The following is a 26,136-nucleotide window of genomic DNA, read 5'->3' as shown; positions in this document are numbered from 1 at the left end:
TGAGGTGCTGCCGGCAAATGCCACCCGTCTGTCAATCAGCCAGCGTACGGCCTGTTTGTGTGTATGTAGTATGTATGTATGTATGTATGTACTATGAATGTATGTATGCATGTATGTATGTATGTATTTATGTGTGTATGTATGTACTATAAATGTATGCATGTATGTGTGTATGTATGTATATATATGCGTGTGTATGTATGTATGTATGTATGTATTATGACTGTATATATGTATTCATGTATGTATGTATTTATGTATGCATGTATGTATGTATGTGTGTGTATGTATGTACTATGAATGTATGTATATGTGTGTATGTAGTATGTATGTGTGTATGTATGTATGTATGTATGTATGTACTATAAATGTATGTGTGTATATATGTATATGTGTGTTTATGTAGTATGTATGTATGTATGTGTGTATGTATGTATGTATTATGACTGTATATATGTATGTATGTATTCATGTATGTATGTATGTATGTATGTATGTATGTATGTGTATGTATGTACTATGAATGTATGTATGTATGTATGTATGTACTATGAATGTATGTATTCATGTATATATGTATGTATGTATGTATGTATTCATGTATATATGTATGTATGTATGTATGTATGTATGTATGTATGTATGTATGTGTGTGTGTGTGTGTGTATGTATGTACTATGTATGTATGTATATGTATGTATTTATGTATGTACTATGAATGTATGTATCCATGTATGTATCCATGTATGTATGTATGTATGTATGTGTGTGTGTATGTATGTATGTATGTATGTATGTATGTATGTGTGTATGTATATACAGTATATATGTATGTATATATCAGGGAATTACTTTCCTCTCCTAACTCTAGCACCAGCTCTATGCACACTATGGGCCTTATTCTAATTCATTCTTTCTGACAAAATCCTTCTTAGATGGATAAAACGATGTGCACTGCAGGTGGGGCAGATGTAAAATGTGCAGAGAGAATTAGATTTGGTGGGGTTTTACTTCAAAGTGAGATCTAAATTGCAGTGTAAAAATAAAGCAGCCAGTATTTACCCTGCACAGAAACCAAATAACTTACCCAAATCTAATTCTCTCTGCACATTTTACATCTGCCCCCCTGCAGTGCACATGGTTTTGTCCATCTAAGAAGGATTTTGTCAGAAAGAGTGAACTCGAATAAGGCCCTATGTTATACAGTCAGGTGTTGTCACCTGTGCTACAGGACTGCTGATATTTTACTCTGTAGTAATGGGTGATGATGGTGCATTCCCAGTGTGTGAGATCTGCTTTGTGCTACACCCACAATACACAGAGGGTGATGACTCTTCCCAGTAAGGATGCAATGGCTCCAGCCCCCCTTCCCCACCCCTCCCAGGGACCCTTATATAGAGGAGAGCAGGGGGGATTATAGACACACACAGATCTGCCATCAGATGCAAGGGAGTGGGAACTGCACTCTCTAACTTCTCTCTGTATTGTTCTGCTTGCACCTCTCCTCTGTATTCTGCAATTCTCTGCTGGTACCTCTCTGCAATATTCTGCAGGCACCTCTTCTCTACATTATTCTGCAATACTCTGCAGGCACCTCTCCTCTACATTATTCTGCAATACTCTGCAGGCACCTCTCCTCTGCAATATTCTAAAAGCACCTCTCCTCTACATTATTCTGCAATACTCTGCAGGCTCCTCTCCTCTGCAACACTCTACAGGCACCTTTCCTCTACAAAATTCTACAAGCACCTCTCGTCTACATTATTCTGCAATATTCTGCAGGCACCTCTCCTCTACATTATTCTGCAATATTCTGCAGGCACCTCTCCTCTACACTATTTTGCAAGCACCTCTCCTCTACATTATTCTGCAATACTCTGCAGGCTCCTCTCCTCTGCAATATTCTGCATGCACCCCTCCTCTGCTTTATTCTCCAGGTATCTCTCCTCGGAATCCTCCTCAGTGTAATAGTGCTCCTTCTCATTCACTACCTCTCGGGACACCATTAGGAGAGCATCCCTCTCTCAGGAGCAATGCTACAGATGGGATGGTTGATGATCCCTCTGAGGAGTTACTTTCTAAGCATCCTACTTTTGACTGTCCCCCAGCCAGGGTCTTCCTGGTATAAGCACTCTGCCAGCCCCCGGTATCACACTGTGGGCAGAGCCTCTGGACTCCTCATTGGGGTCCGTCGGTCCCCCTACTTGTGGAAGAGAGACAGCTTGCCACTAACCAATGAAGGGATAGGGGTAAGTCAAGGACGGTGGGAAGGTGAGGAGATGGAGCACCAACTGTATTCCGATCAAGAAGAGAACTTAGTGGAGGAGGTACTGTCTGAGATCATAGAGAGAGCTCTTGAGGAGGAGAGAAGTCCTAAAGCCAAGGACAGAAAACCAGGTGGATTTAGAAAGTATAAGGGACTAGGGGAAGATAGAAGCCTGGGAGGACAGAGTTGGGTGATCCATCACACAGGAGTTGAGGAGAGAAGTTTGGGAGAACCAAGTTGGGTGAACAAGTACCCAAGAGAGGAGGAGAGAAGCCTTGGAGGTCAAAGTTTGGTAGCCATGTACCCAGGAGATGAGAGAAGTTTGGGAGAACAAAGTTGGGTGACCAAGTACCCAGCAGTTGAAGAGGAAAACCTGGGAGTTGAAGGTTGGGAGACCAGGTACCCAGGAGATGAGGAGGGAAGACTGGAAGGTCCAAGTTGGACAGACAAGTACCCAAAAGCTGAAGAGAGAAGCCTGAAAGGTCAAAGTTGGATGACCAAGCACCCAGAAGCTGAGGAGAGAAGCCTGGGAGATCACACATTATTTATTAAGGAGCAGGGCAAAGATAAGAGGACCCTAGAAGCTAGTTGGTTAACTAAGCCGCCTTCAGATGTAGTCAAAAGTGTGGAAGATGGACAGGCCATGGTAGAAGCCAGGACCCTGGACAAAGAGGTGAGAATACCCCAGGAAGAGTCTGATTGGAGTAGAAGTCCCAGTGGAGGGGACATCCTGTCTATGCTGCTGAAGATGAACTTACAGGCTGCAAGCAGGTCTCTCCCATGGAGAACACAGACCAGGGCCAAAAACCAGGTAATATGTTTCCAATATCTGTAGATTTCTATGCTGACCTACAATGTATTACCTAATGCACTGTACTGTAGGCCAAAGCTGGAAGGTTTGTAACGTGTGTAAATAGTGAAGATTGGGAGACTATTACTAATATACAGGTATGGCAGATATATGTTGGTTTTGTTCTACACAGTGCCCTGTATATACCTGACATATAGATGTGTGACATGTTGGATGTAATAGTACCAGAGTGGAAGTACATACAGTACACGATTATTTAACTGAGAAAGGACAATAATACTGTTGCTGCAACAAACTCTGTGCAAGAATGGGTAACAATCTCATACCCCTTGCACACCATCACGGGACTAGTGCCGGTGTGCAAGGTTTCTGGGCCAAACTCCCAGGAAAATTTGCAGGGATTTCAGCCCTGCTAGCTGGCAGCGTTGCTCCCACGACCTGCCCTGCTGTGAAAGGTACTTACCCAGGTCCGGGCAGCGAGTGGCAGGGTCCGGGCAGCAGGTGGCAGGGTCTAGACTGCGGGAATCCAGGCAGCAGCGGCTTTGCGCTTCTAGCGCTATTTGCCAGGCAGCGGGGCGGGAAGCGCTGGATTTTAAAACATATTGAAAAGACTAGCCGGATGCTGATTGGCTGACAGCATCCGGACAGTCTTTTCAATATGTTTTCAAATCCAGCGCTTCCTGCCCGCTGTATTGCAAATAGTGCTAGAAGATGGAATGATCGATCCTATGTGCTATAAAACACATAGGGGCAGATGTATTAAGCCTGGAGATAAACTGGAGATAAAGTGGAAGGAGATAATGCACCAGACAATCAGATCCCAACTGTCATATTTCAAACACAGCTGATTGGCTGGTGCGTTAACTCTTCCAAGTTATCTCCACTTTATCTCCAGTTTATCTCTTCTCCAGGCTTAATACATCTGCCCCATACTATCTATTTCACCCACCCCTGATGACCTGTGTCCAAATCCTGGGTGCGACCCTGCATTTGGGATTTTAAGGGGTGTTAGGGGCATATGTGCTAAAACTTTAAGGGGGAAATTGACCCATAGCAACCTCCCATGTGAAATAGAACTCCCATCTTATTAAATTTCACCCTAATAGGGATAAAGTGGAGAGAGATAAAGTACCAACCAATCCGCTACTGTCATTTTTTATATCCAGCCTGTAGCATGGCAGTTAGGAACTGATTAGATTGTGGCTTATCTCTCCCCGCTTTATCTCTCTCCAAGTATTGGTACATCTCCCCCTATTGCATACATGCAAGTATTACTGTTCTCAGACATACTGGGGGAAATTTACTAAGATGTGTATTCTACTTCACATTGGATGTTGCTTAACCAATCAGAATCTACTTATTATTTATTTAGCAGCCTCTAGAAGATAGTAGACAGGATATGATTGGTTGCCTATAGCAACATCACATGTGAAGTAGAATACATTACATTTCCCCCACAGTATTTAATGTGAAAAATATCATTATATGCTTTAACCAAGTTGTGATGGGGATTACAGTATTATCATTTGTATTTATTAGGGGCGATATACTTTGGTGTTAAATAGCGGATTGATTTTTTTACTTTGTAAATATATTCCTAAAACTTCAGCTAAAAAAAGAACTTTGAGCAGAGTCCCTGCTTCTCGGAGGAAAATGATGGGTACGGAATACGGATGGCCTTTGACCATTGATGACTCATAATCATCGATGGATAATGTTCGATGTAGAATAGTTTTGCCATTGATGGGGGAGAAACAGATGGTTCCCCTCCACTAAAATTGTAAGAAGAACAATCAGGTGCAATCAGGGCCGGCACCACCACTAGGCAAATCTAGGCATTTGCCTAGGGCGCCGGCCACTGGAGGGCGGCATTTCCCCCCCCCCCCCGTGCCGCGGGGGGTACCTGTCCTGCGGCGCTGTGTATATAAAGCTTGCGGCGGCAGCGGGGGGTCCCTGCAGTCAAGAAATAACGAGCGCTATCCGCCTGGCTACGCGGAAGCGCTTCTGTTGTGGAAACACTGGCCGCACGCTGATTGGCTGAGATTCAGCCAATCAGCGTGCGCCGTGCGGCCAGTGTTTTCACAACAGAAGCGCTTCCGCGTAGCCAGGCGGATAGCGCTCGTTATGTCTTGACTGCAGGGACCCCCCGCTGCCGCCGCCGCAAGCTTTATATACACAGCGCCGCAGGACAGGTACACCCCCCCCGGCACCGGGGCGCCCCCCACCCGACTCGCCTGGGGCGCTCCGGTGCCTTGCACCGGCCATGGGCGCAATAATACTGTATATGCTCCACTAATCAATATATATATATATATATTGTACCAATTTCTATTGGTTAGAAAAAATGCGTGCTGGCTGCTCCCAAACGCAATTCTGGAGATTGCCAATAAATATAGTAAATAATTAAGAAGTATGAATCAATGACTCTTGTATAAATATATACTTAAATATATCTGACTCAAAAGAGAGCACCACACATCTGAAAAGTTGTTCAAAGATTCATACAAAAATGTATTATGTTTGAAAAAAAACAAACAATAAAAATACCTATAAAATGACAATAAACGATATCCCAATACAGATTATCCCAAAAGGGAATACAATAAGGGCATTGGCCCAACGATTTACCTTTAAAAATTGTTGATAAACATCAAATGCAACCCAGCTCTGAATCAATGTTCCTGCACGATATTGAAAGGAAACACTTAATTAGCATATAGAAGTCAATCAATATTGGCCCTGTGTAATTCAGGGCAGATGAATTAGACTTGATTTGCCAAAAAAAGAGGGAAGATCCTTATGGATTTTTAATTGAAAAATATGGAAATATAGAGATCCAATTTATTAAAGTGTTCCTTATGTTTTAACCCCCTCCCGCCGCAGCCTGTTTTTGCCTTCCTGACAGAGACCTTTTTTTCAAATCTGACATGTATCACTTAAGTGGGGATAACTTTTTTTTGCTTTAACTTATCCCAGTGATTTTGAGATTGTTTTCTCGTGACACATTGTACTTCAAGTTAGTGGTAAATTTGGGTCGATACAGTCTGTGTTTTTTTGTGAAAAATACCAAAATGTCGTAAAAAAATGGAAAATTTAGCAATTTTCAAAATGTAAAATTTTCTGCTTGTGAGACAAATAATCATACTACTCAAAATAGTTAATAACTAACATAGACCATATGTATACTTTATGTTTCCATCATTATTTCAACCTCCTTTTAATTTTTTTGGACACTAGGAGGCTTAAAATATGAATAGCAAATTCTCAAATTTTCAAGAAAATTTCAAACACTGATTTTTTTAGGGACCAGTTCAGTTCTGATGTGACTTTGAGGGACTTGTATGTGACACACCCCCATAAATGATGCCATTTCAAAAACTGCACCCCTCACAGTATTCAAAACAGCATTTTGGAAGTTTGTTAACCCTTTAGGTGTTTCACAGGAATTAAAACAAAGTGTAGGTGAAATTTCAAAATTTTTGCAGATTTTCAATTTTAATACATTTTTCTAAGGAACACAGTAGATTTTACTAGAGAAATGTGACTAAAAATTGATTCCCCCAATTCTTTTGTTTTCATAAATATCCTATATGTGGCCCTAGTGTGCACGTTGACCAAACCACAGGCTTCATAATAGAAGGAGCACCTACTTGATTTTGGAGCCTCCTTTTTATGAGATTATTTTTTAGGCACCATGTAGGTTTCTAGGCACCATAAGATGCTAAAAGTTAGGAACCCCCCCACAAGTGACCCCATTTTGCAAACTACACCCCTCAGGGAATTCATCTAGGGGTATAGTGTACATTTCAAACCCCCAGGGGTTTCACCAATTGTGGTACAACTGGGCTGTGAAAATGAAAAATTACATTTTTTACACAAAAATGCAGTTCTGGCTCAAAATTTTTCATTTTCACAAGGAAAGAAGGAGACAAAGCACCCCAAAATCTGTGCCACAATTTCTCCCAAGTACGGCAATGCCTCACATGTGACCAAAAAATACCATTTGGGTGCATGGCAGGACTCAGAAGGGAAGGAGTGATATTTGGATTTTGCAGCACAGATTCTGGTGGAATGTTGGTGGGTGCTATGTCGCATTATCAAGACCCCCGAAGCACCAATACAGTGGAACCCCCCCACAAGTGACCCCATTTTGCAAACTACACCCCTCAGGGAATTCAACTAGGGGTATAGTGTACATTTCAAACCCCCAGGGGTTTCACCAATTGTGGTACAACTGGGCAGTGAAAATGAAAAATTTAATTTTTTACACAAAAATGCAGTTCTGGCTCAAAATTTTTCATTTTCACAAGGAATGAAGGAGACAAAGCACCCCAAAATCTGTGCCCCAATTTCTCCCGAGTACGGAAATGCCTCACATGTGACCAAAAAATACCATTTGGGTGCATGGCAGGACTCAGAAGGGAAGGAGTGATATTTGGATTTTGCAGCACAGATTCTGGTGGAATGTTGGTGGGTGCTATGTCGCATTAGCAAGACCCCCGAAGCACCAATACAGTGGAACCCCCCCACAAGTGACCCCATTTTGCAAACTACACCCCTCAGGGAATTCAACTAGGGGTATAGTGTACATTTCAAACCCCCAGGGGTTTCACCAATTGTGGTACAACTGGGCAGTGAAAATGAAAAATTAAATTTTTTACACAAAAATGCAGTTCTGGCTCAAAATTTTTCATTTTCACAAGGAAAGAAGGAGACAAAGCACCCCAAAATCTGTGCCACAATTTCTCCCAAGTACGGCAATGCCTCACATGTGACCAAAAATACCATTTGGGTGCATGGCAGGACTCAGAAGGGAAGGAGTGATATTTGGATTTTGCAGCACAGATTCTGGTGGAATGTTGGTGGGTGCTATGTCGCATTATCAAGACCCCCGAAGCACCAATACAGTGGAACCCCCCCACAAGTGACCCCATTTTGCAAACTACACCCCTCAGGGAATTCAACTAGGGGTATAGTGTACATTTCAAACCCCCAGGGGTTTCACCAATTGTGGTACAACTGGGCAGTGAAAATGAAAAATTTAATTTTTTACACAAAAATGCAGTTCTGGCTCAAAATTTTTCATTTTCACAAGGAATGAAGGAGACAAAGCACCCCAAAATCTGTGCCCCAATTTCTCCCGAGTACGGAAATGCCTCACATGTGACCAAAAAATACCATTTGGGTGCATGGCAGGACTCAGAAGGGAAGGAGTGATATTTGGATTTTGCAGCACAGATTCTGGTGGAATGTTGGTGGGTGCTATGTCGCATTAGCAAGACCCCCGAAGCACCAATACAGTGGAACCCGGCCACAAGTGACCCCATTTTGCAAACTACACCCCTCAGGGAATTCAACTAGGGGTATAGTGTACATTTCAAACCCCCAGGGGTTTCACCAATTGTGGTACAACTGGGCAGTGAAAATGAAAAATTAAATATTTTACACAAAAATGCAGTTCTGGCTCAAAATTTTTCATTTTCACAAGGAAAGAAGGAGACAAAGCACCCCAAAATCTGTGCCCCAATTTCTCCCGAGTACGGCAATGCCTCACATGTGACCAAAAAATACCATTTGGGTGCATGGCAGGACTCAGAAGGGAAGGAGTGATATTTGGATTTTGCAGCACAGATTCTGGTGGAATGTTGGTGGGTGCTATGTCGCATTAGCAAGACCCCCGAAGCACCAATACAGTGGAACCCCCCACAAGTGACCCCATTTTGCAAACTACACCCCTCAGGGAATTCATCTAGGGGTATAGTGTACATTTCAAACCCCCAGGGGTTTCACCAATTTTGATACAACTGGGCTGTGCAAATGAAAAATTACATTTTTTTACACAAAAATGCAGTTCTGGCTCAAAATTTTTCATTTTCATAAGGTATGAAGGAGAAAAAGCACCCCAAAATCTGTGCCCCAATTTCTCCCGAGTATGGCAATGCCTCATATGTGTCCAAAAAATACCAGTTGGGTGCATGGCAGGACTCAGAAGGGAAGGAGTGATTTTTGGATTTTGCAGCTCAGATTCTGGTGGAATGAATGGTGGGTGCTATGTGGCATTAGCAAGACCCCCGAAGCACGGTGAAATGATGAACCTAATAATCCATAGATGTGTGGTATATTTTAAAACACTCCTTTATACATAGGCCGGGTTTGTCGGGGCAAGTTTCACAGTGGAAAAAAGTATCCTTTCTTATTCCCTTTTTATAGCAAACTTTGCACCTTTTTTGTGTCCTGCCCTTTTTTGCAGTGGAGGGGATTTCGTTAGGAAAATGCTGCCCTGGTACAATACGGGGGCCAGTACTAGAAGTACTGGGGCCCTCTGCCTGCTGGTTCCCAAATATTAGGCCCTTTATGACTTCCTCTTGAAAGTGCATAAATGTCCCCCTCTGGCTGGTAGAACGGAATAGCACGTAAGCGTTATACAGTGCCATCTGGATGATATACACGGCCAGCTTCTTGTACCAGATTTTTGTTTTCCGCAGGGCACTGTACGGCTTCAGTACCTGATCTGAAAGATCCACTCCGCCCATAAACTTATTGTAATCTAGGATACTCATTGAATACGGATGGCCTTTGACCATTGATGACTCATAATCATCGATGGATAATGTTCGATGTAGAATAGTTTTGCCATTGATGGGGGAGAAACAGATGGTTCCCCTCCACTAAAATTGTAAGAAGAACAATCAGGTGCAATCAGGGCCGGCACCACCACTAGGCAAATCTAGGCATTTGCCTAGGGCGCCGGCCACTGGAGGGCGGCATTTCCCCCCCCCCCCGTGCCGCGGGGGGTACCTGTCCTGCGGCGCTGTGTATATAAAGCTTGCGGCGGCAGCGGGGGGTCCCTGCAGTCAAGAAATAACGAGCGCTATCCGCCTGGCTACGCGGAAGCGCTTCTGTTGTGGAAACACTGGCCGCACGCTGATTGGCTGAGATTCAGCCAATCAGCGTGCGCCGTGCGGCCAGTGTTTTCACAACAGAAGCGCTTCCGCGTAGCCAGGCGGATAGCGCTCGTTATGTCTTGACTGCAGGGACCCCCCGCTGCCGCCGCCGCAAGCTTTATATACACAGCGCCGCAGGACAGGTACACCCCCCCCGGCACCGGGGCGCCCCCCACCCGACTCGCCTGGGGCGCTCCGGTGCCTTGCACCGGCCATGGGCGCAATAATACTGTATATGCTCCACTAATCAATATATATATATATATTGTACCAATTTCTATTGGTTAGAAAAAATGCGTGCTGGCTGCTCCCAAACGCAATTCTGGAGATTGCCAATAAATATAGTAAATAATTAAGAAGTATGAATCAATGACTCTTGTATAAATATATACTTAAATATATCTGACTCAAAAGAGAGCACCACACATCTGAAAAGTTGTTCAAAGATTCATACAAAAATTTATTATGTTTGAAAAAAAACAAACAATAAAAATACCTATAAAATGACAATAAACGATATCCCAATACAGATTATCCCAAAAGGGAATACAATAAGGGCATTGGCCCAACGATTTACCTTTAAAAATTGTTGATAAACATCAAATGCAACCCAGCTCTGAATCAATGTTCCTGCACGATATTGAAAGGAAACACTTAATTAGCATATAGAAGTCAATCAATATTGGCCCTGTGTAATTCAGGGCAGATGAATTAGACTTGATTTGCCAAAAAAAGAGGGAAGATCCTTATGGATTTTTAATTGAAAAATATGGAAATATAGAGATCCAATTTATTAAAGTGTTCCTTATGTTTTAACCCCTTCCCGCCGCAGCCTGTTTTTGCCTTCCTGACAGAGACCTTTTTTTCAAATCTGACATGTATCACTTAAGTGGGGATAACTTTTTTTTGCTTTAACTTATCCCAGTGATTTTGAGATTGTTTTCTCGTGACACATTGTACTTCAAGTTAGTGGTAAATTTGGGTCGATACAGTCTGTGTTTTTTTGTGAAAAATACCAAAATGTCGTAAAAAAATGGAAAATTTAGCAATTTTCAAAATGTAAAATTTTCTGCTTGTGAGACAAATAATCATACTACTCAAAATAGTTAATAACTAACATAGACCATATGTATACTTTATGTTTCCATCATTATTTCAACCTCCTTTTAATTTTTTTGGACACTAGGAGGCTTAAAATATGAATAGCAAATTCTCAAATTTTCAAGAAAATTTCAAACACTGATTTTTTTAGGGACCAGTTCAGTTCTGATGTGACTTTGAGGGACTTGTATGTGACACACCCCCATAAATGATGCCATTTCAAAAACTGCACCCCTCACAGTATTCAAAACAGCATTTTGGAAGTTTGTTAACCCTTTAGGTGTTTCACAGGAATTAAAACAAAGTGTAGGTGAAATTTCAAAATTTTTGCAGATTTTCAATTTTAATACATTTTTCTAAGGAACACAGTAGATTTTACTAGAGAAATGTGACTAAAAATTGATTCCCCCAATTCTTTTGTTTTCATAAATATCCTATATGTGGCCCTAGTGTGCACGTTGACCAAACCACAGGCTTCATAATAGAAGGAGCACCTACTTGATTTTGGAGCCTCCTTTTTATGAGATTATTTTTTAGGCACCATGTAGGTTTCTAGGCACCATAAGATGCTAAAAGTTAGGAACCCCCCCACAAGTGACCCCATTTTGCAAACTACACCCCTCAGGGAATTCATCTAGGGGTATAGTGTACATTTCAAACCCCCAGGGGTTTCACCAATTGTGGTACAACTGGGCTGTGAAAATGAAAAATTACATTTTTTACACAAAAATGCAGTTCTGGCTCAAAATTTTTCATTTTCACAAGGAAAGAAGGAGACAAAGCACCCCAAAATCTGTGCCACAATTTCTCCCAAGTACGGCAATGCCTCACATGTGACCAAAAAATACCATTTGGGTGCATGGCAGGACTCAGAAGGGAAGGAGTGATATTTGGATTTTGCAGCACAGATTCTGGTGGAATGTTGGTGGGTGCTATGTCGCATTATCAAGACCCCCGAAGCACCAATACAGTGGAACCCCCCCACAAGTGACCCCATTTTGCAAACTACACCCCTCAGGGAATTCAACTAGGGGTATAGTGTACATTTCAAACCCCCAGGGGTTTCACCAATTGTGGTACAACTGGGCAGTGAAAATGAAAAATTTAATTTTTTACACAAAAATGCAGTTCTGGCTCAAAATTTTTCATTTTCACAAGGAATGAAGGAGACAAAGCACCCCAAAATCTGTGCCCCAATTTCTCCCGAGTACGGAAATGCCTCACATGTGACCAAAAAATACCATTTGGGTGCATGGCAGGACTCAGAAGGGAAGGAGTGATATTTGGATTTTGCAGCACAGATTCTGGTGGAATGTTGGTGGGTGCTATGTCGCATTAGCAAGACCCCCGAAGCACCAATACAGTGGAACCCCCCCACAAGTGACCCCATTTTGCAAACTACACCCCTCAGGGAATTCAACTAGGGGTATAGTGTACATTTCAAACCCCCAGGGGTTTCACCAATTGTGGTACAACTGGGCAGTGAAAATGAAAAATTAAATTTTTTACACAAAAATGCAGTTCTGGCTCAAAATTTTTCATTTTCACAAGTAAAGAAGGAGACAAAGCACCCCAAAATCTGTGCCACAATTTCTCCCAAGTACGGCAATGCCTCACATGTGACCAAAAAATACCATTTGGGTGCATGGCAGGACTCAGAAGGGAAGGAGTGATATTTGGATTTTGCAGCACAGATTCTGGTGGAATGTTGGTGGGTGCTATGTCGCATTATCAAGACCCCCGAAGCACCAATACAGTGGAACCCCCCCACAAGTGACCCCATTTTGCAAACTACACCCCTCAGGGAATTCAACTAGGGGTATAGTGTACATTTCAAACCCCCAGGGGTTTCACCAATTGTGGTACAACTGGGCAGTGAAAATGAAAAATTTAATTTTTTACACAAAAATGCAGTTCTGGCTCAAAATTTTTCATTTTCACAAGGAATGAAGGAGACAAAGCACCCCAAAATCTGTGCCCCAATTTCTCCCGAGTACGGCAATGCCTCACATGTGACCAAAAAATACCATTTGGGTGCATGGCAGGACTCAGAAGGGAAGGAGTGATATTTGGATTTTGCAGCACAGATTCTGGTGGAATGTTGGTGGGTGCTATGTCGCATTAGCAAGACCCCCGAAGCACCAATACAGTGGAACCCCCCACAAGTGACCCCATTTTGCAAACTACACCCCTCAGGGAATTCATCTAGGGGTATAGTGTACATTTCAAACCCCCAGGGGTTTCACCAATTTTGATACAACTGGGCTGTGCAAATGAAAAATTACATTTTTTTACACAAAAATGCAGTTCTGGCTCAAAATTTTTCATTTTCATAAGGTATGAAGGAGAAAAAGCACCCCAAAATCTGTGCCCCAATTTCTCCCGAGTATGGCAATGCCTCATATGTGTCCAAAAAATACCAGTTGGGTGCATGGCAGGACTCAGAAGGGAAGGAGTGATTTTTGGATTTTGCAGCTCAGATTCTGGTGGAATGAATGGTGGGTGCTATGTGGCATTAGCAAGACCCCCGAAGCACGGTGAAATGATGAACCTAATAATCCATAGATGTGTGGTATATTTTAAAACACTCCTTTATACATAGGCCGGGTTTGTCGGGGCAAGTTTCACAGTGGAAAAAAGTATCCTTTCTTATTCCCTTTTTATAGCAAACTTTGCACCTTTTTTGTGTCCTGCCCTTTTTTGCAGTGGAGGGGATTTCGTTAGGAAAATGCTGCCCTGGTACAATACGGGGGCCAGTACTAGAAGTACTGGGGCCCTCTGCCTGCTGGTTCCCAAATATTAGGCCCTTTATGACTTCCTCTTGAAAGTGCATAAATGTCCCCCTCTGGCTGGTAGAACGGAATAGCACGTAAGCGTTATACAGTGCCATCTGGATGATATACACGGCCAGCTTCTTGTACCAGATTTTTGTTTTCCGCAGGGCACTGTACGGCTTCAGTACCTGATCTGAAAGATCCACTCCGCCCATAAACTTATTGTAATCTAGGATACAATTAGGTTTTGAGGTGTGGGTACTGGTACCTCGTACAGGGACGGAGGTGGTACTGTCTCCATGAATTGTTGTCAGTATAAGGACATCCCTCTTGTCCTTATATTTGACCAACAACATATTTTCGGTGGATTGTGCCCTGCTTTCACCCCTTCTCAGTACTTGGGCAATGTGCGTTTTTGGGAGGCCTCTTTGGTTCTTGCGCACAGTACCGCAAGCTGCTGTACCTCTTGAACCAAGGGCCTTAAACAGGGGGATGCTAGTGTAAAAGTTATCCACATAGAGGTGATAACCTTTATCCAGGAAGGGGTGCACTAAATCCCAGACAATTTTTCCACTAACACCTACGAGGGAGGGGGGGCATTCTGGCGGTTCAATTCTTGAATCCTTCCCTTCATATACCCTAAACCTGTGGGTGTACCCTGAGGTGCTTTCACACAGTTTATACAGTTTTATGCCATACCTTGCCCTCTTACTGGGAAGGTACTGGCGGAATTTAACCCTTCCTTTAAAATGTATAAGGGACTCGTCGATACAAATACATTTTTCAGGGATGTACATCTCTGCAAATTTGGCACTGAAATGATCAATGACCGGCCTTATTTTGAATAGCCGGTCAAAGGTGGGATCATCTCTGGGTGGGCACTGTGCATTATCGGTGTAATGTAAAAATTTAAGGATTGTCTCAAAACGAGTCCGAGCCATGGCCATACGGTAAAGTGGGGTGCTGTACAGAACATCTGTACTCCAATATTGCCTAATTTCTGGCTTTTTTACTATGCCCATATGTAACACCAGACCCCAAAACGTCATCATCTCTACTGCATCTACAGGGGTCCACCTAGCAAATGATGACGTGGGGTTTTGAGCAATAAACTGCTGGGCATATAAATTACTTTGGTCCACAATTAAATTTATAAAATCATCAGAGAAAAATAATTTGAAAAAGTCAATTTCTCTGAGACCTGTTGAATCAAATTGGATTCCTGGGATGGCCAAAAACTCAGGAACCTGGGGCTCAAAATTGTCTGGTGGTGGGGTCCATACGGGATCAATCATTTGGGGGGGGAAGGGGGGTCTCAGCTGCTCTACGGGGGCGTCTTTGAGGGAGTCCCTCATCACTAGAGGAGGAAGATGAGGTTAAGACGAATCCTTCAAATTCCCCGCTTGCATCACTGGCTGTGTCAGAGTCAGAGGCAAGCATGGCATATGCCTCCTCCGCTGAATACATTCTTCTGGATGACTGGGATGACATTTGGGATGACATTTGGGATGCCATTTTTATTTTTGTGTTTCTGTAAGTGTAATGTTTCAACACGTGTATAGTGTAGGGGGGGTACAAACTTTATTTCAACACGGGGGGTATGTAGTGTGTAGTGTGTATGTAGTGCAGAAAAAAAAATACTTTATACAGGAATTTGATTCCAATAAAAAAAAAAAAAAATTAGATCAACCCTGTGGCAAAAATGCTGATCTGTGATGTACGTCACTCAGCAACTTCAAGGCAGCTTTTGGTACAACCTTGAAGGGGTTAAAAAAAAAAAAAAAAAGGTCCTGCGACAAAAATTGAGCACAGATGTTGGTCAGTAACGTCCGTCACTGAACAGCGCTCAAAGGCAACAGGAATTTGATCCCCAAAAAAAAAAAAAAAAAAAAAATCAACCCTGTGCCGAAAATGCTGATCAGTGATGTACGTCACTGATCAGCGCTCAGCGGCCACAGGACACCCACAAAAGCAACGTGGGTGTAAAAACAATTTAAAAAAAATAAACCACAGCACTCTCCCAAAAAAAAAACAATTTAAAAAAACTGCAGAAAAAAAATTATATCAACCCTGTGCCAAAAATGCTGTTCAGTGATGTAAGTCACTGATCAGCGCTCAGCGGCCACAGGACAGCCACAAAAGCAACGTGGGTGTGAAAACAATTTAAAAAAAATAAACCACAGCACTCTCCAAAAAAAAAAAACAATTTAAAAAAACTGCAGAAAAAAAATTATATCAACCCTGTGCCAAAAATGCTGTTCAGTGATGTACGTCACTGATCAGCGCTCAGCGGCCACAGGACACCCACAAAAGCAACGTGGGTGTAAAAACAAAACCCCACTGCACTCTCCAAAAAAAAAAAACTGCAGATCAGTGATGCAGTGATGCAACACTGATTAGCAGTGAGGGCCAGCAGGCACACAACTGTGGGTGCAACCTGACAGGGTATATATATATAAAAAAAACCCTGCACCCCCAAAAAGTTGCTGATCAGTTAATTTATACTGATCAGCACAAAAGGGGGGGCAGCAGGGGGGGCAGCAGTCAGTTGCACAGGCAGCACAACCTTTGGTGCAACTGACAGGTATATATATATTAAAAAAAAAACCTGCACCCCCAAAAAGTTGCTGATCAGCACAGATATACTGATCAGCACAAAAGGGGGGGCAGCAGACACAAAATATAGCACTCTCTATCACTCTCTGTCACTATCTCTCACTATCTCTCACTATCTGTCACTCTATGACACTGCAGCAGCAGCACACAGAAAGTCACAAGATCCAGGAAGCATCCAGCTGCTGGCAGCACGCTACCAGCGGTGATCAGGTAAGTATCAGGCAAGGATCAGGTCAGTATATCACGACAGATTGGCACGATGACCGCTCTGCACGCAATACCAGAACGGAATGGCGTCTGCAGCGCAGTCACCGTTAGTTTAAATCACGCGCCATGGCTGTGATTGGTCCGTCGGTCTGACGGACCAATCACAGCCTTGGGGGCAGGTGGGGTGAGGTGGGGTGAGGTGTGGTCATCACCGGTGACCCCCTCACGCCCCCTCACACCCGGCGGTGATTGATCCCTGTGTTACCGAGCGTCTGATTCGCCGGTAACACAGGAAAACGCTGCGATTGGCTGTTCACATTGAACAGCCAATCGCAGCGATCGCCGACGGGGGGGGGGGGGGGGGGAGGCATCGCCGCCCCCCGGGCATGCTGGGACATGTCTGCTGTCAGGGACAGCAGACATCGTCCCTCTGTCACCGCGTCCCTAGACGCGGTGACAGTTTAAAGTCATGACGTATATATACGTCATGTGTCGGGAAGTACATCCCGGCCATGACGTATATATACGTCAAATGTCGGGAAGGGGTTAAGCACTCCCAGGAGATGATTGCACTAATATGTTGCGTGAGACCAATAGCTCTTTGCTGATGTAGTTAGCATATATGATCCCTGCTGTAGCCTTCGGTGTGGGCTCGCTTCAACCCGCTCGGCTCCAGCTGATGACGGCGAGCCTTAGATGTTACAGCATGGCGGGGAGCAAGCCTCACTGACCTGTGTTTATTGGCAGGTCCTCCGTGTCCGGCTTCCAGATTTGGCAGGCACTTGGGGGTTTATTCTGCTTGGTACGGTGGGACCGTATACGGGCGGATCGTTTTTTTTTTGAACATGAGTGTTCTAATTTTTTGTAGTTAGTCGAGATGGACACAATCTAAGAGTACTCTCATCACGCTGTAGTGGAGGGCTGGGATCATTTGGTCTACAGCAAGTTGGTCGACAGTCATTAAATAAACACTGATTGGTCGACATTGGGAAAGGTCGACGTGGATCTAGGTAGACATGGGGCAAAAAAAAAAACTGTTAAAAACTCATGTCGACCTTTTCACTGTTGACCTTCCCATTGTGGACCTAATGCTGGTGTCAACCTCTGTTGACCTTAACCATGTCGACCTTCAATGGTCAACCTAATGCATGTCGACCTTAATAGTATCAACCTAATGCCCTCTCCCTAGATACTGGCCTGGCCAATGCCAGTATGGCTTCAGCAACCTAAATCAAGGGGGGGTGGTGATGCAGGCGCCGCCTCATCGTTGTGTCGCTCCATGGGGGGGGGGATTCGCTCCACAGGGGATGGTGCCCTGTGCCGGGTGATGCGGCCCGGCCATCACCGCCTCATCGCTGCACGGAGGGGGGGTGGGGGGGGGGCGCCAGGTAACGGGGAGAGGAGAGTTGCTTCTCACCTCCATGGCACGGGGGGGTAATACGCTTGGCAGGGGGATGGTGAGGGGGGAGAGTTTCCACTCACCTCCTTCCAGGGAAGGACGACTCCTGCTCCTGACTTCAGCCCTCCAGCGGCCGGCGCCCGTGGCAAATGCCTAATGCTTCCTAGTGGTGGCTCCGGCCCTGACCTAAATGCACCTCTAGTCCAGTGTCTACAAATGAACCCTTCGCTCCAGGCTATAAATGTCCGTCTCTGTTGTGTTCCTGGACTTTGCCTGTAGGGAAGATCTAACAAATTGTTTTACTTGTGGAACCTTTCTGTTGACGCTAACCCTGTCTGTCTGTCCTCTGTCTCAGGCGCTTTACACCAAGTCCAAGTGGTTCGGCTGTGATGACCTCACTATGAGTTCCCAGAAGGCCCTGTGTCGAGGCCGCCATGGAAGGCCGAAGCCTGAATCAGAGGAATCAATGAACCCTCTATGAACTTACACCCAGGCTGATATGTGTTCCTGAGCCCATGGGGGCATTTAACCAACCATCTTTGAGAGGCCTCGGCTGGCATCACTGGAATTATGGGGACGTATAGTCCTGATTGATATAGGGGGTTATTCAGACCTGATTGCTGCTGTGCGATTTTGCAGAGCTCTGCGATCAGATAGCCGCCGCCCAGACTGAATGAAATCCCGCCCTGCGCAAAGCTGCAAATCCATTCGCAACCCATCATCAAATGATTTTTCCAGTCTGTGCGCAACCCGGGCCCTTCCACACGATAGAATCAGGCCGATCGGGGCCGCAGCTGGCGTTACAGACCCTCCCTGCATTCAGCTGGTTGACAGTGAAAAGGTCGACAGGGTCAAAGGTTCGACAGTCAAAAGGTGGCCGTGAAAAAGGCAGACGCAAATTTTTTGACAACATTTTGAGCCGACATGCGCCGACATTTTCATCTACTGCTGCGTGGTGGGGGAGCATAACGGTGTTTCGAGAGCCCTAAGCATGGCGAGTGGATGCGATACACTTAGACGGTGTTCCTGCCGACCTATGTTGACATAGACACCAAAAACACGATAATTCATGTCGACCTTTTGGACCTGTCGCCCTTTTGACCCTGTTGACATTTTTACTGTCGACCTTTTCACTGTCAACTATTTGACCCTGTTGACCTCTTGACCATGTCAACCTTTTGACTGTCGACCAATAGTGGTTTACTATAGTACTGTAGACCAAGACATTGTAGATCTATGTACCATAACCATATGGGCTGCAATGTGCGTGCGCGACACCCTAAGCTGGGCGCGCTTAGGATAAGGCAGGTGCGACACAGCCTGTTAGATCTAGGGTGTGTGATGTCAGCTCCCGCCTCCATCAGGCTGATTTCATTGCAGCCGCCGAGTAAGGGCTATTTCACATGCTCCGGCTCCTGACAGGCGGCGAAAACCCCGCACGGCCAGGAAGCCGTGCCACACACAACAGTTTACAATGGTGGAGATGGCCACAGCCCTCCCTTCCAGTGGTGGGATCCGGCTGCAACCGGGCGGCCGGGCCGTGGTCGTCCCATGTGAATGGACACAATCGTGTCCATTAACATCTGATGTGTGCGGCACGGAGCGTGTGAAATAGCCCTAAGTCTCTGGCTACTGTGAGCCTGTGATGAGCGGTGACCAGTGGGGAAATAATTCGATGGTGAGCATCTAACGCATGGACATTTTCGCTCAGCTGAGAAGTCTTCGCCAGCTGTACACATCTCTTCTCACAGCGAGCACATCATTCTCAAGGAGGGGTTTCCCTATAGCGCGGCATCTATCTGATCGCTGGCTGCTGCTAATTCACTCAGCAACGGTCAGATCTGAATTGGGCCCGAATTAATCCCTGATTTTCGCTGTTTGAGCGCATATTTCCATAATCGGTTGCCATGCGGTTTCACACAGCAGCGATCAGAGATCACAACCCCGAGCACAAACCATACCTTACACCTGTGTAAATACATTTTAGTGTTACTTTGCGGTTTGTTAAGTACAATGCTTTACAATAAAAGTGTTTTGTGGTTTGATCAGCAGAATGCACTTGTTAGATTCCGTATGGTCAGCGCCCAATATCTCGCCTCATGTACTAATCTCTGGTGTCACAGTGCATTTACACAGATGAAAAGGACTATTCTATGTTCATTTCAGTATATTCCTGGAATGTTAATATCGAAGGGCTAATTTATGCAATTATTCTTCTGACTTTAGCCATTTATTATAGATGCCATTGTTTCCCTTCTCTTCCCCATACCCCGCAATCAAAATTTTACAGTGGTGTGGCTTAGTGCAGAGGGATAGAATTAACATTAAAGGGGATAAGACAGGGGCGGATTGGAAACCGGGCCATTTCCCGGTGGGCCGGTCCAGATTTGGCCGTTTTCCTTCCTGGCTGGGCCGCCGCCCGTGTTAGCAGGGCCGGCCGGCGCTGGAGAGATGAGATCATGCTATACCTGCAGCCATATTTGTTTTGGGCTATGCTGCTGCCCTTCTTTGTAACCAGGCTGCATCTGGTCGCTCTTGGATGACATCACTACATCAGCCGCCACTGAGTGGCATCAGAGTAACCAGGCTGCGGGTGGTCGCACATGCTTCCGTGGCAGTGCGATGGATGGAAGCGGCCTGGTCAGTACCGTTCCCACCCACCTCCCCCCGGGTCAGTAGCATTACCACTGCCCCCCCCCTCTGTGTTAGTAGTGTTAAGACCCCCTCCCCGGGCTGCTTAAAATTTTTTCCCGGGCTGGATTTAAATACCAATCCGCCCCTGGGATGGGGTGCAAAATCATTAATTTATATGAAAGAGAACAAGCACAAAGGAGTAGTAGTGAACTTGTAGCATTAAGGCGGCTGAGGTAAAGACATGTACAGTATATTGTTAAGCCCAGCCCCCTACCTTGCAGTAATGGAGCCTTAGGGGCAGATTTATTAAGCTTGGTGAAGTGATAAACTGTCTGTTTTTTTATCACCGGCCAATCAGATAGTTTATCACTTCACGAGCTTTATAAATCTAGTCATTAGCCTATATCATTGACAAAGGACAATTGGCTGCGGCATTATCACCGCCCACTTTATTAATTTACCGAGCTTAATAAATCGGCCCCTCATTAACTGGCTCAATACTATACAATGTACACTGAATTTTCATTTCTGCTTTATTGTCAGGGAAAACATTTCTAAAAAAGCCAAAAATAAATAAATAAATAACTAAAGCAACAAGGAAACCTTTATGTTTGGATGGATCAATCAGCTTCTCAGTCATTCCCAATGACCTGCTTACTGTGTATGAGTACTAGGCATCATTAAACACATTTCCAATCGAGTGTCTTGTTTGTACGTGTTAATACAGGGTAAGAAGGGGTTAACTATTTATTTTGTTGTTTGAATTAAAATGTTGCAGTATGTTTAATGTGTTCTAATCTGCCCAACTCTTACATCACCTCAGTTTTATTGGTATGCGATAGCTTATTTATAGCGGGGAATTGAATTGGGAGCATTGTTTAGCCTCGCACCCAGGGTATAGAGTGCTCCTAGAGAAACTGGGACAGTACACCATACTTGCCTACTTTTGAAAACTAGTTTCAGGGAGATTATAGTTGGTATAAGTGCCCCATTGAGTGGGTGTGTCATGCTCCACCCACAGGGCGTGTCTAGTTCCATATATGGAGAGATTGTTAAAATAGATTGTGAATGTGGCACCTAGAAGTGTGGGTGTGTACTGCTACATATGAGAGGAATCTTTTATTATAACTTAAATCCAAATGTAGATGAGCCCCAAAGCAGTTAGTAAGAGCTGCTGTACTTGGTAAAGTGCTGGGAAATGGTTTCCCAAAAAATATAACAGTGTAAAGTGGGCTAGGTGACATTGCTAGACTAATGAGGGAGAGAGGGAGACTGCTGCTATTTCAGGGAGTCTCCTGCAGAATGCAGGAGGGTAGGCAACTATGCAGTAGACTATAATGCTTTTCCTTTACAATTACTGTGCAGGGCCAAGGCGGAGGTTGAACTCATTTGTAACTCACCATTACAGGAGGTGGAATTCAGTTCCACCCTGTTCCCCCTTCTTTAACCCCTGCTTACACCCAGGGCCGGTGCAAGGCATCTAGGCGCCCTAGGCAAACCTACAGGATACCCCCCCCCCCCCCCCGGGATGCTTTTCTGAAACAGCAAGCTGACTATTAAATAACCCCATCTCCCATGTGTACGCCGCTGCTCCCTCCATCCTCAGCAGCCAGGGAGAGAGGGTGCAGCACGGCTGGCTTTAAGGGAATCAGCCACTGTCAGCAGGAGGAGTCAGGGATGCCTGCGCTTTCCAGCATCCCTGATTTACAAGTACCGGCGAAAAACGCTCCCTGCATATCCCGCGGTGCTGGCTCCTCCAAGCCACCGCGGGGTCTGCCGCATTGGGAGTTACGCCACTGGCGTAGGGGAAGCCGGGTAGCAGCGGGCGCACATAGAAATGTATGGACAATCAGTGATTGGCTGAGAGCTCTCAGTCAGAGAGCTCTCAGCCAATCACTGGCTGTCCATTCATTTCTATGTGCAGGGTGGGTGCATGATTATACTATACTGGGCAGTGGGCACACAGCTAGTCCCCCAGGTAGGTGCATGATTATACTGTACTGGGCACACAGCTAGTCCCCCAGGTGGGTGCATGATTATACAGTATAATCATGCACCCACCTGAGGACTAGCTGTGTACCCACTGCCCAGTACAGTATAAAATATACTGTACTGGGCAGTGGGCACACAGCTAGTCCCCCACACCAGCAGCTGCCTACTGTCTACAGACAGACAGTGATTATTTAATTTATTATTAATTCAGTACAGGCAGCCAGCACTGACTGTTACAGCTTAGCTGGGCGGGTGGGCGGGCGGCGGCTCCGCCACCCTCCGGAGATTTCGGAGCGAATTGAGGCTGACACTGGCCGGCTGGGGCGGCTGCCGCCTGCCTCCGACGTTTGCCGCCTGCTGCTGGAGCTGATGACTGGGCAGCGGGCGGCAGCCAGGGATGGGGAGTGGAGTGGGACTGACACTGACTGTCTGTCAGTGTCAGCGGCAGGCGGCAGCAAGGACCAAGGTACACGGGTGGGCGGGCGGACTCAGGCGGGGGAGGATGAGATCATCCAAATAAACTCACCTAATAGCTGCTACGCTGGCTGCAGCTTCTATTTCAAAGTTCCTCTCCACTGCGGTAGCATAGCTTCCTGCTGCTGCTGCTTCTTCTTCCTCCTGCAGCAGCTCACTACCGCCCTCCAGTGGCCGGCGCCCTAGGCAAATGCCTAACCTTGCCTAGTGGTGGCGCCGGCCCTGCTCACACCCAATTTTGGATTACTGCAGAAATGCGCTGTCAAACTGCAGTCTGACAAGAGGCTTCCAGTTTTAGAGGGTCCTGGATCGCCATCTTGTGGTCAGAAGTGGTACTGTATGTGTAAATTTTTTTAGTACTATCTTTTGGATATTTTATTGCTCATTTGTTTGTACTAGGAATGGCCATTGGTGTGAACGCAATAGATGCTAACCATCGATGGTTATATTTTAAATGGTCCTCAATGGTAGCATACTACGCTATGGATGACCATCGATAGCCTTACCTATCGACAGTCTTCCCTTTTCTTTGGCTGAAAGTTGTGTGGGCCAATCATAACTTGGGGGCGGGGCTTCACATGTGCCATGGGCTTCACATGTGTCATGCTCAGTTTCCCAGCACCTTGGGGGGAAATTAAAAAAAAAACTATTCAGTTATGCCATGCCATCAATGGAAGGAAATCATCTGGTTCTCTTCCATCGATGGCAAAACTATTCTACATTGGCAATAAACCATCGATGGTAGAGATAGCTTACGCACATGCCTAGTTTGTACGGCCCGATATGTCCATCTGCTGCACTCAGTGTCGCTCTCATGAAGCCAAACGGACCTAGATACAAAAATAACTTCACTAATCCTTTTCATGACAGTAAAAAAAACACTTTATTTTCTTTTTGATAAACGTACTGACATTTTATTTTATAAAACAATGGGCTGTACAAGGAAACATATAAACACATTATGGTACAATTACAGTTGTCATTACATGGTATAGGGACGGTAGTTGATACATATAAGGTTGACGTGTATTGGGTCAACGGGGGAAATTTACGAAGATGTGAAATACACTTCACAGGTGATCTTGCTATGGGCAACCAATCAGAAGCTACTTCTTATTTCTTTTTCACCCTCTAGAAGATAGTAGACAGGATCTGATTGGTTGCCCATAGGAACATGACCTGTGAAGTGTATTTCACATCTTAGTAAATTTCCCCCGTCGTGTCTTAGGTCAAAACATGAAATTGGTCAACATGCCTAGTTGGAAGGTTGACACAAGCATTCGGTCGACAATGGCTAAGTCGACAGTGACAATGTTGACATGGGTTTTTCAAAAAATGTTGAGCCGACATGTGGCGACAGGCGGTATTTCATGCCCTACCATCCATTAGGGCATGGGGAGACAATAGAATAAGGTTCAGAGTGAAGGGAGGCACCGAGCCCGAAGCCTGGCGAGCACAGCGAGCCATGGAAGGTGACGAGGTACACTTAGATGGTGTCCACGTCGATGTTCAGAGCCGTCTTTTCAATTGGGCTTGATGGGCAGTTGCCCAGTGGCCCCAGGCTTCCAAGGGACCATGTTGTTTATGTTGGAGAGGTGCACTCAGCACCTGTCTCCATTTGCAGCAGCAGCAGGATCAGCCCGCAGGCTGTTTGGTCCCTTGTGCTCTCTGTGCCCAGGTGTGGGCGGTCCCCAGCATTCCCCATGCTCTGTACTGTGTCCGTTACAGACAGTGGGTCAGATGTATTAAGCCAGCCGAAGAGATAAACTGGACATAAAGTGGAAGGAGATAACGCACCAGCCAATCAGCTGTGTTTGAAATATGACAGTTCGGAGCTGATTGGCTGGTGCGTTTTCTCCTTCCACTTTATCTCCAGTTTATCTCCTCGGCTGGCTTAATACATCTGCCCCAGTGTGCCCAGAGTCTGTCAGCGCACACAGAGCAGTGTGTATGTGTGTGGCGCGCTGCTGGGTGAGAGGGATCCCGCGCTGTGTAGGTTGATGGAGCACCTGCAGTGTGCTGGCAAGTCTGGGGCCCAGCTTATTTATGGGTGCGTGGGAGACCGATTACATCTGGTCCCACCACCCATACAGGGAGAACCTGGTGTCATGGCAGCGCTACATCGACAATATTCTGTTTGTGTGGAGAGGTGCAAGAGAGAATCTAGATCAATTCTGTACCTATCTAAACAGAAATGATAAGGGTATCAAGCTTACTTTTGATATTAGCCAAAATTCCGTAAACTTTCTAGATTTGGTTATTTATACTGAAGAAGGAAAGATAAAAACCCGAAATTATGTAAAACCAACTGACTCTAGAACATATATAAATAAAGAAAGCTGCCACCAAGAAAGGTGGCTTGACACCATTCCGGTAAGTCAATTCCAAAGACTTTGTCGGAATTGCACAGAAGTGACTGTCTTTGAACAACAAGCAGAAACAATGAAAACTAGCTTTCTGAATAGCGGGTATAAAGCGGAATTTTTGGATGAGATGGTTAATAAAATAAAAGATTTAGATAGAATAGACCTTTTGGTGCCCAAAGAAAATAAACCTCCAAAAGAGACAGGTGAATTTGACCATTTCAAATGGTCATTTATAACAAATTTCTCATCCCAACACTTTGAGGTGGAGAAGATCTTCAAGAAACATTGGGATATTCTCAAGAAAGATCCTGTAATAGGAAAAGAAATCCCCACTGCACCGAATATAATTTTTAGACGAGCTCCTAATCTAAAGAATAAACTTGTGAAACGTATGTGCCAAATTTCGCCAAAAAAATCATTAACAACCTCCAAAGGGTTTTACCGTTGTGGCGAATGTGTTGGTTGCAAAAACATCCCCAACACTTTTGGCATGAAAATTGAAGATCTTCACATTAATGGAAAATCATTTAAAATTAGGGATTTTTTAACTTG

General features: G+C 44.9%; 1 protein-coding gene across 1 annotated transcript; it reads left to right on the top strand.

Moving 5' to 3' along the window:
* The first annotated feature begins 1,439 nt into the window (after positions 1 to 1,439).
* NPW (neuropeptide W) lies at positions 1,440 to 21,498 on the top strand. The gene is made up of 2 exons (XM_083152598.1): positions 1,440 to 3,077; positions 18,474 to 21,498. The coding sequence occupies exons 1-2, from the start codon at positions 2,034 to 2,036 to the stop codon at positions 18,597 to 18,599; spliced, it is 1,170 nt and encodes a 389-aa protein (XP_083008724.1). The 5' UTR covers positions 1,440 to 2,033; the 3' UTR covers positions 18,600 to 21,498.
* Positions 21,499 to 26,136: the final 4,638 nt, after the last annotated feature.

Source organism: Crinia signifera, chromosome 7, assembly GCF_055691185.1.
Source record: "Crinia signifera chromosome 7, ASM5569118v1, whole genome shotgun sequence".
Classification (NCBI taxonomy): Eukaryota; Metazoa; Chordata; class Amphibia; order Anura; family Myobatrachidae; genus Crinia; species Crinia signifera.
Note: the sequence above shows the minus strand (reverse complement) of the source record. Positions and strands in the feature narration are given on the sequence as shown.